Genomic DNA, 8,982 nt, shown 5'->3' with positions numbered 1-8,982 from the left:
AAATACATGAAAGGTTGACAACATTTAATTACAGGTTGGAAACATACAGCTGAAGCCCCAACTGCATATAAGAAAAGTCTGCATGTGATTTAAATGTACTGCCATTATCTCCCCCCCCCCCCCCCCCCCCCCCGCCCCCCCCCCCCCAGAGCACGATAACACCGGCTTGTATTAAAATAACGCATGCTATATTATGTTAGAGTCTCATTGTATTAGAGGCTTATTCATGCTCCGGTGCAAACGGGTCTGTGTAGCGAGCCAGACGTCAGAGGGTGCACTTCAGAGGGCTACTCATTGTTTTCATTCTACCCTGAATAGGTGACACACACACGGGGAGGGACATGGAGCTCGGCCGCACTGACAGGAGCTGCATTCCAGGGCAGGTGAACACACACACACACACACACACACACACACACACACACACACACACACACACACACACACACACACACACACACACACACACACACACACACACACACACACACACACACACACACACACAAGGGGGGGGGGGGGGTTGAGCCACTCCCCTTTCAACCGGCTGCATCCCTGGATTATTGCTAAATTCTTTCTGGGGTTTTCACTTGTCAGAACAAGCAGAGGCACAACGTCAGCAACACTGAGAAGAGACGGGACCGAGGTGTGAGGGGCAAAGACAGAAATACAGCGAGGCTGGAGAGGTCGACTTTCAGAGGGAAACACAAAGATAGGAAGGGGGGGGGGGGGAAGAGAGAGAGAGAGAGAGAGAGAGAGAGAGAGAGAGAGAGAGAGAGAGAGAGAGAGAGAGAGAGAGACACTAAGGGGTGTGTCAAAGCAATTTAGTTCCTCAAGGAAGTACAACTCAACATTATCTTCAGACAGGGTGGCAGCACTGACACAAGCGCTGCAGGAGGGCTGCTTTTTTCTTCTTTCAAGGTTTTTGGTTCTGCTCGTGGTGAAGATGAAGGGATCAATTTAAACTGTGCTGTCAACCTGAGAGACAGAGCAAAGAGAGAGAGAGAGATCTGACAGACCAGCAGCATCACAGGTAAGAGAACTTCTACCGCGTTCATGTGACAGCAAAGAAGAAAAGAAGAATCCTCTCGGCCCAGATTAGTGCGATGTCCTCCTTTCTTGTTTGTTTGTTTGTTTGTTTGCGGAAACATTGAGAGTGTGATTGGAACAAACTGTGTGACTTCTCTCCACTTCCCCATCTTGAGCTGGGAGTCATGCAGTCATGCTGGAGCACAGTTGACAATGCACAGATGTTGCGCTCACACTTTTTTGTTTGCCAGACACTTGAGGGCTCGGTCAACTCAACTCTGGAGGCGGAGCACTTTCCCTTCCTCACTGGCCTGCTCTGATTTGTAGTAAAGTCATAGATAGATGTTGGGGGGGGGGGGGGGGGGGGTCTCTCTCGTCGTCGCTCAGATACGAGGGACGGATTCTATCCGAGGCCCTCGGCTTGTGGCTCTCCGACGCTTAAACCAACTGCTGTCTGTTTCGCTTCCCGTTTGAGCAACGACTATCTGTGAGGGTTGTGCAATGTTCAGAGACAGACTGCAATATGTGGGGTTTTTTTTGAAGGATTTCAAAATACCTTCTTGTCTATTATTAAAAAAGCACATAAAACATAAGATTGGTCAAATGAAGAGGTAAGCAAACTAACCGGCACTAACCTAATTTGCATAAAGAATTCAAGAAGAGACGAAATAAATAAAAACATTGGTGTTAAAGACGGAAACAAGACCTTCAGCGCGGTTCAAACACGCACAGCGGAAGTAGCATTTCATCCTGACACATCCGGTTGTTTAACTGTTACTCTTTAATCCTCTTCGGTTCATCACCAGGAGAAACTGAGAAGTTTCCACCTGTTCCACTACAACCGCTGTAGCTCAGCGAGGACCTTTCAACAATGGCCTCCTTGTTTCCATCCGATTGAGTGGTATGGCTTTTTTTGTTGTTTTTTTCTGGAACATTCTTATTGTTCAATCTGATCAAAGGCTAACAGAGACCTCAGCCCCGACCCCCCCCCCCCCCCCTCTTGCTCATCCCCAGGTGATGAAAGTCAGTGAGGATGTCGATCTGTCGAGCCCTGTAATGCGCTCTAATAACACAAGGCACATTTTGATCGGCTGAGTCAAGAGGGGCCTTCATGAATCCCCCTCTGAGCCCTGTGAGAGGGTTTACACACACACACACACACACACACACACACACACACGCAAGAAGTGGTTCCATGGCGATGTGCTGCCGCGACACTGAAAGGTTTCAAGGCTCTCGTCAAACGGCCTCAATCTTCTGATGGATCTGCATAAAACAAACTATGTAGGAGCACAAAATAAATAAAACAAGAGAAGCCAAGCAGCCAGCGAGTCACATCTCACTGCGGGCATGTCCCTCCATCGGGCTCAGGGTGCTCGCTCTCATCAGCCACTGATGCAATCTGGGACCAGCAGGCATGGACCTGCCTCAGCTATGCAGCCTTCCTGCTCCTCTCACAATACTTGTCCACACAGGCCAGAAGTGGGATTCAGAGCACTGAAAGTTACAGCTGAAAGCTGCTCAGCAAACTGTTTGAACACTCCGGGTCTATAGAAATGTGTGAACGCGAGGCCAGATCACACAGGAAGTGGGAGAGGACACACGAAGTCTCAGCAGCACTGATGCATGCGAGAGATATACTGTACGTCTTTGTCGACTCCGTCTCGCTCACCGCAAATACTTCGGACTGAGGAGCAGTGGGAGTCAAGAATGTACAATAAGACATGCATTGTTCTTTGTGTTTGTGGGATTGGAGGTAAAACAAGTACTAAGTGCTCTACGAGGACATGTGTTTGCTTCATGTATTGTCAGTCATGTCACTCTGATCCGTTCAGCCTTTATTCTCCTCTCCAACTCTCTCAACTAAATCAAACGTAAATGTAGTTTTCCTCTGAATGATGCACTCAGAATCTGCCTGCTTTCATGTTGGAGATCAGGGAATTCATTCTAACTGTGTAGACAGTGGAAGATAAACAGTGGATCTCGTAGCTGTGTCATTGCCTGCAGCGTGCATGCCGATGACCTCCCGCGGGGGCTTCTCTGCGGTCGATGCTAGGTGTGGTTAAAGTCTCGGTGGATGAATTCAAAGCCTCTGTGGAGTCCCTTGCGTGGTGCGCTTTTCCCTTTTGGCATCTTATGTTCACGGCAGATACAAAAACAAACACAAGCTGCAACTAAAGTTACAGAAAAGCAGCGTTTTCTAACCGACACGATGCGCTGTGTTTTTACAGCGTCAGTAAATAACTCAACCAGCACTTTCATTTTCCATAAATCAACAAATACTTGAGCTTCGACTGTTCATTGTGTCACTGATATGTGCTTGTGTGTGAGCGGTGTCTGGACAGGTGGCAATCTGAAGGTTGGAGAGTCGAAGTAACGACTAGTTCGCCGGTTTCAAATCCCCAGATCATGTGGGACATGTGGGTCAGAGAGGTGAACATATGTCGCCCCCCCGAGCCGCCACAACAACAAACGGTTGGCCCTTGAACGCACCACTTAACCTCCGACTCCTCCACTGGAGCTGCTCGCTGTCCGCCAGCAAAAGAGCGGCAACCAGATGTGGAAACGTTGCTCTTCCTCTTCTTCTTAAGGACGCGGGGTCTATAAATATCGTCATTATTTTTGGTCAAGCGGGAACTCTCCTCTTACATGGAGCACTTTTGTATTCATGCAGTGGAAAAACAATCTGCAGAAAGAGACAAATTCTAAATGTTACACACCAGTGAGCTCTCACAATCCACTCGGAGAAAAGCTGAGCTGGCAAATGTTCAATTTTCTTTATTTGATGTGCAGTTTGCTAATGTCAGTCATGGATTAGCGTGGTGGGGGTTTCTGGCACACCCTCCCCTACGTCCAAGGTGCATGGAGAAGAAAACTCCAGCGACACTTTGAGTATAAAGAGCAACTTCATGGTCTTCTTCAGTCCTAATGTTTGAAACGACTCATTTGCTACATCTACAACTTGAAAAATGTTTCTTTCTTCTCCCTCACAGTTCAGGCAACCATGGACGCCTTCAGCTCCAAGGACATGGCCTTGAGGGCGCAGAAGAAGATCCTCAGCTCCATGGCCACCAAAAGTTCCGTCCAGATGTTCATCGACGACACCACCAGCGAGATCCTGGACGACCTGTACCGCGTCTCCAAGGAGTACTCGGGCAATAAGTCGGAGGCCCAGAAGGTGATCAAAGACCTGATCAAGATCGCCGTGAAGATCGGCCTGCTGTTCAGGAACAACCGCTTCAGCACGGAGGAGCTGGGAGTGGCCACGGACTTTAAGAGGAAGCTGCACCAGGGGGCCATGACGGCCATCAGCTTCTACGAGGTGCGTGTCCACATGAGATGAAAGTACTTTTCTCTGACACGGATTAATCAATAAATCGATAAATCACATCGGGATAAAGACAACAGAGTCCTTTAAAACTGATGCGGTGAAGATAAACACCGACGGTCTTTCTATTCTGTATTCAAGAGTCAACATGTACGCGGCTCAACATTGTCATCGAGTCATTTAAGTGCAACTATGCAAACGATTACTTAACGCCACGTTATTTTATTGGGAAACAAAACGTCAACAACACGGCAACGGCCTTAATCCAAGTTGGCGATGGCGAAATCGCTGAACTCAAGGTTTCAAAACATCCGTCCACAAAGTGATGGGTGTCACCACGATGACTGTAGACGACATGAAGCCGTCACGACATGAGATGTGAACTCCTCCTTCCCTCTCACAAACGCCGTCGCTCTCTCACAGCCCCCCAAGAGCTAACTGCTAACTTTTGTGTCTCAAAACTTCCAGTAAAACTCCACTTTCCGATGAGGTCCTGAGTCAAACACAGATATCAGAGATGACCCTCGTACTAATAACGTTCTTACATTGTGTCCCCCCTCCCGCAGGTGGACTTCACCTTTGACAAAGCCGTGATGGAAGAACTCCTGACCGGCTGCAGGGATCTGCTGCTGAAGCTGGTCAACACCCACCTCACCCCCAAATCCCACGGCCGCATCAACCACGTCTTCAACCATTACTCGGACCCGGAGCTCCTGACCAAGCTGTACGAGCCCAGCGGCTCCTTCAGACCCAACCTCACCCGGATCTGCAAAGGACTCAACAAACTGGTGGAGGACGGGACAATATGACCTAGAAACAGACACTGGGAGCTCAACGGCCATTACGCACCCAAGACTGGTCTTAATGCTGCGGAGGACCTGCAAGACAAGTGACCCAAGAACAAAGCCGCTGCCACGTGGTTCTTAAAGACCGTGTGCGATACAAACACAGCCGGTGGACTTATTCCTCACGTTTTTATAGGTGATATATAGTGTACAGTTGTAATGTTTCATTGTGAGCTACTGATGTTGTGTCTGCAGAGGAGGAAGCGTGCATAAAGAGCGGTGCCACTGTGACACTGCACTGCCCTCTGGTGGTCCGGACGCAGCGCAGCGTCTTCACTGAGGCGGCAGCGAGACGACAAAGAACTGGACCACCGCGGCAGCTCCGCTTCAACACACGTTTAGAAGCATGAACAAAAACACCGGACTCTCAAAACGGTGCTGACTGAACGAGCTTCAATGTTAATCCTTTAATTTGTGTTTTTCTGAACATTGAACCACAGACAGTGGCTGAGATTGAGACAGGTGTTATTCTTTGGTTTTACATTACACAAGACAGAGACGGCCGGACACGCCACCAAACATAACTCAGCGTTTAAATTGCTTTTATATGTTCTTATTTGTTTGAGCGATAACAAGGAGGAAAGTTAAACTATAAAGTTACAGAAAGATGTTTTGAAATATCAAGTGCTTTTCAGAGTCAACAGTTTCTGTGCCCGCACGCACACGCACCCCCCCCCCCCCCACACACACACACACACACACAAAACATTTCTTACATTCTAAAGTGAACTTTACAAAACTAATACGAAACTATAAAAAAATGCACATAAATAATAAAGATTTTTCTCAAAAGACGCTCTTAAGGACTTGCCCCTTGTTGTACTTTCGCTACATTGCCGTTTATATTCTTCAGCAGTAACAAAGAGAACTTTGTGCTCTTAATATTCCAGTGAACATGATTCATATTCTTGCCTCGGCTGAAAGGCTTCAGGCTGAAAACTTGGCCGACGTTTGCAGCGTCAGGCTGTGAGGCAGAGAGTCACACGCGGACCGCTTGTTGAGTTGACCGTATGAAGAGTCACGTGACTGAACCAGCCTGTGATTCTTACATTTCACGCTCGCTCGTGAAAACAAGCCAAACCCGGCTACGGGCCACATGAAGCTCTTCATGAGCCACAATCCAGCCTTTTGTACTTCTGGCAGATCATTTGAAGGAATGAAAGTAGCAGCGAGCTCCTCACAGCACCGCGTTCTACATCGTCAATAACAGACATAACTCCCGTCTTCATTTCATGGTCATTTTAAAAACGTTCTATTTCAGTCCTGCTGTTGGCAAAAGGCTTTTTTGCGTCGCGTCACCAAAGGAAGCCTCTAGTGCTGCGATGGCCTTCCTCGTCACTTTGGTAAACAAAGCTAAACAGAAGCCAGAGAGTCCTGAACAGCTGCTGTACCGACACGCTCGCGCCGCAAACGAGACACGAGCATTCATAACAGTGAAAATAAATATGTAAACTAAGCTACCCCCCTAGTTTTCTGTAGTCATAGTGAAATCTGCTGTGTGCTTGCTGGTCCGCCAACATCCTCAAACGTTACGTGAGAAAGGGGGCGGGATGTCTGTGAACCTTCAGCAAGCCACTCAAACAGGTAGAGCTACTTGCTGGAGGCCCCTGATGTACTTTGGTGGAGGCCCCTGATGTACTGTCAACAAATAAATGAGAAGGCTACAGAAGTGCATTATGCGCGTAAGACAGTGGAACTTGCCATTGTATAACGGTCTACATCATATGGCTGAATGAAAGGAAACGTCCGCACGGCAGCAGGATGACAGACTGTTCCTTTGTCTGCGATGCTCATTTATAAGGCTGAACCCTGCGACGTGGCTTTCTGAGAGCGTTTCCTTTAATGATCACAGAGACGGCAGGAACAACACGTCACAGCTGGAAGATCTCGTCCTGCCGGTCACTCACTGAGCGATTGGTGAGCTCGGTGATGGTCAGAGGCACCGCCACATGCGACGCCTGCTGCTGCTGCTGCGCTCTGGAAGACAAAGCAGCGCTCTGAGACCTTTCAAACGGCCGCCTGTCCGATGTCCCGCTGGTGCAAGCTGCTTCTATGGCCGCAACCCTGTGAAGAATCAACGGATGGAGAAGAAGATGAGAAGTCTGAGGGCCGACGTGATTCACACAGTCAGCCTGCATTCATCTTTGCCAGCTGTCGATTGTATTTGAATAGAGCGCCTCTTGCTCTGAGAGTATGAATCCTGCTAAAATATCAAACAGGTCTCCTGCAGCTCACACTTATATGTAACATGCGTTGACATTTATATTGTTCAGTCGCTTAACGTGTCTGCTAAAGTGCTGGAAGTGGTTCATAACGATGACGAGGCAAAGGGAGATGGAAGGTGTGTGTTCAGTGTTTGACTCGTACACAGCCAGCAGCAGATGGTGTGTATTTAGAAGTTACATAAATTACATAAATAAACAACAGGTAAGCAGTGAGAGCCGGGCAGTCCTACCTCTTCTCTGCGTCCTGGCATCCTTTGACGGCAGCACGCTTGGACTGACTTATCAAGCCATCCAGCCGTTTAAAGAACGCCACTGGAGTGAGGTCTGACGTCCCGTCTTTGTCGTCGTTGTGCTTCCTCTCAGAGGAGCTCGCCGTGAGCCCAGAGCCGTCTACGTCACGGTCCTCTCCAACCAAATGCACCCAGTTACCACAGTGGTCCGAGTCCGACAGCACGGGGATCCACAGGGACCTCTTCAGGAATATCGACTCGTTGGTGTACAGCCGGTTGGCTCTTTTGATTTGCTCCATCTGTAAAAAAAAGTTACATCATCAGTTCAAACGTGACGAAAGTATCACGTAAAAAATATGAAAGTTCAGAGCAACTTTTTTACTAAAATCAGCAGGACAACACACCAATTAATTCATGCAAATTGAATACATAATTTCCTTCAATCATAAGTGCTGTGCTGCTTGTGATTTTGGATATTTAATTTCACTGAACCACAATAAAACATTTAAAAGAAAGACAGCAAGAAAAAATGTAACACACAAAGTCGTTAAAACGATATTAAATGTTCATTTTGAACATCAGAATATAGCAAATCATGGATATCTTTTAAATCACTTTTTAAAGCACATTTTTACAGACTGGCTTTTATGTGATGTCGTCGCTTTACTGTTTTATTTGTTGATTTTACTAAATTATTTACATATATTTATATATTTATTTTTATTGTATAAACTGTCTCACTGAGCTTATTACTTCCTTGTTTTTGCTGCTTTTGTCTGTCAAAGCACTTTATAACTGTTTTTAATTAAAGGTGTTATATAAATAAAGTTATTATTATTGTTATTAAGATTATCCCATTAGGAGGCATGATATTACAATATCATACATCTCCAATGTCAGTTTTTAGGCCCAAATGTAATGCCGAGAAGAGAAATAGACACTAAGTTAACGAGTGAATACTTACAGAGACTCCATACTTCAGGGACAGGCCTTGTAGTGTGTCTTCTGGCTGAAGTTTGTGTTCAACGAGCCTCTGTCGAACCGGACAAAGCGGAGACCGGACCAAACTCCCGTAAGACCCCGTGCGGCTCCCGTTAAGTAGGCCGGACATGGTCGTGAACCACTTGGCGCAAAGTTGGCGAAACCGAGCAAAAATCCTTAAACTTTCATGTTATTCACATCGTAAGAACGCTGGCTGCCATTAGTTACCATGGCTGCCAGAGTTCCGTCAATCCCATGAGTTGTCACATGCGTTGCATTCATGAATGATCGGAATATCTGGAACAAATTGAGGCCGTGAAACATTATTAATCCATTTGCCACGC

The 8,982-nt window shown here is 47.1% G+C and overlaps 2 protein-coding genes across 2 annotated transcripts; one reads left to right on the top strand and one right to left on the bottom strand.

The window, feature by feature from the left end:
• The first annotated feature begins 758 nt into the window (after positions 1-758).
• Positions 759-5,966, top strand: tnfaip8l2b (tumor necrosis factor, alpha-induced protein 8-like 2b). Its single transcript, XM_079275227.1, has 3 exons — positions 759-1,033; positions 4,023-4,351; positions 4,924-5,966. Exons 2-3 carry the CDS (start codon positions 4,034-4,036, stop codon positions 5,164-5,166), a joined length of 561 nt encoding a protein of 186 aa, XP_079131353.1. The 5' UTR covers positions 759-1,033; positions 4,023-4,033; the 3' UTR covers positions 5,167-5,966.
• Positions 5,967-6,154: 188 nt separating this feature from the next.
• On the bottom strand, positions 6,155-8,856 carry lysmd1 (LysM, putative peptidoglycan-binding, domain containing 1). The gene is made up of 3 exons (XM_079275226.1): positions 8,622-8,856; positions 7,658-7,956; positions 6,155-7,266 (listed from the first exon to the last, which is right to left on the bottom strand). Exons 1-3 carry the CDS (start codon positions 8,766-8,768, stop codon positions 7,074-7,076), a joined length of 639 nt encoding a protein of 212 aa, XP_079131352.1. The 5' UTR covers positions 8,769-8,856; the 3' UTR covers positions 6,155-7,073.
• Positions 8,857-8,982: the final 126 nt, after the last annotated feature.

The sequence above is a fragment of the Melanostigma gelatinosum genome (assembly GCF_949748355.1).
Source record: "Melanostigma gelatinosum genome assembly, chromosome: 9".
Taxonomy (NCBI): domain Eukaryota; kingdom Metazoa; phylum Chordata; class Actinopteri; order Perciformes; family Zoarcidae; genus Melanostigma; species Melanostigma gelatinosum.
Note: the sequence above shows the minus strand (reverse complement) of the source record. Positions and strands in the feature narration are given on the sequence as shown.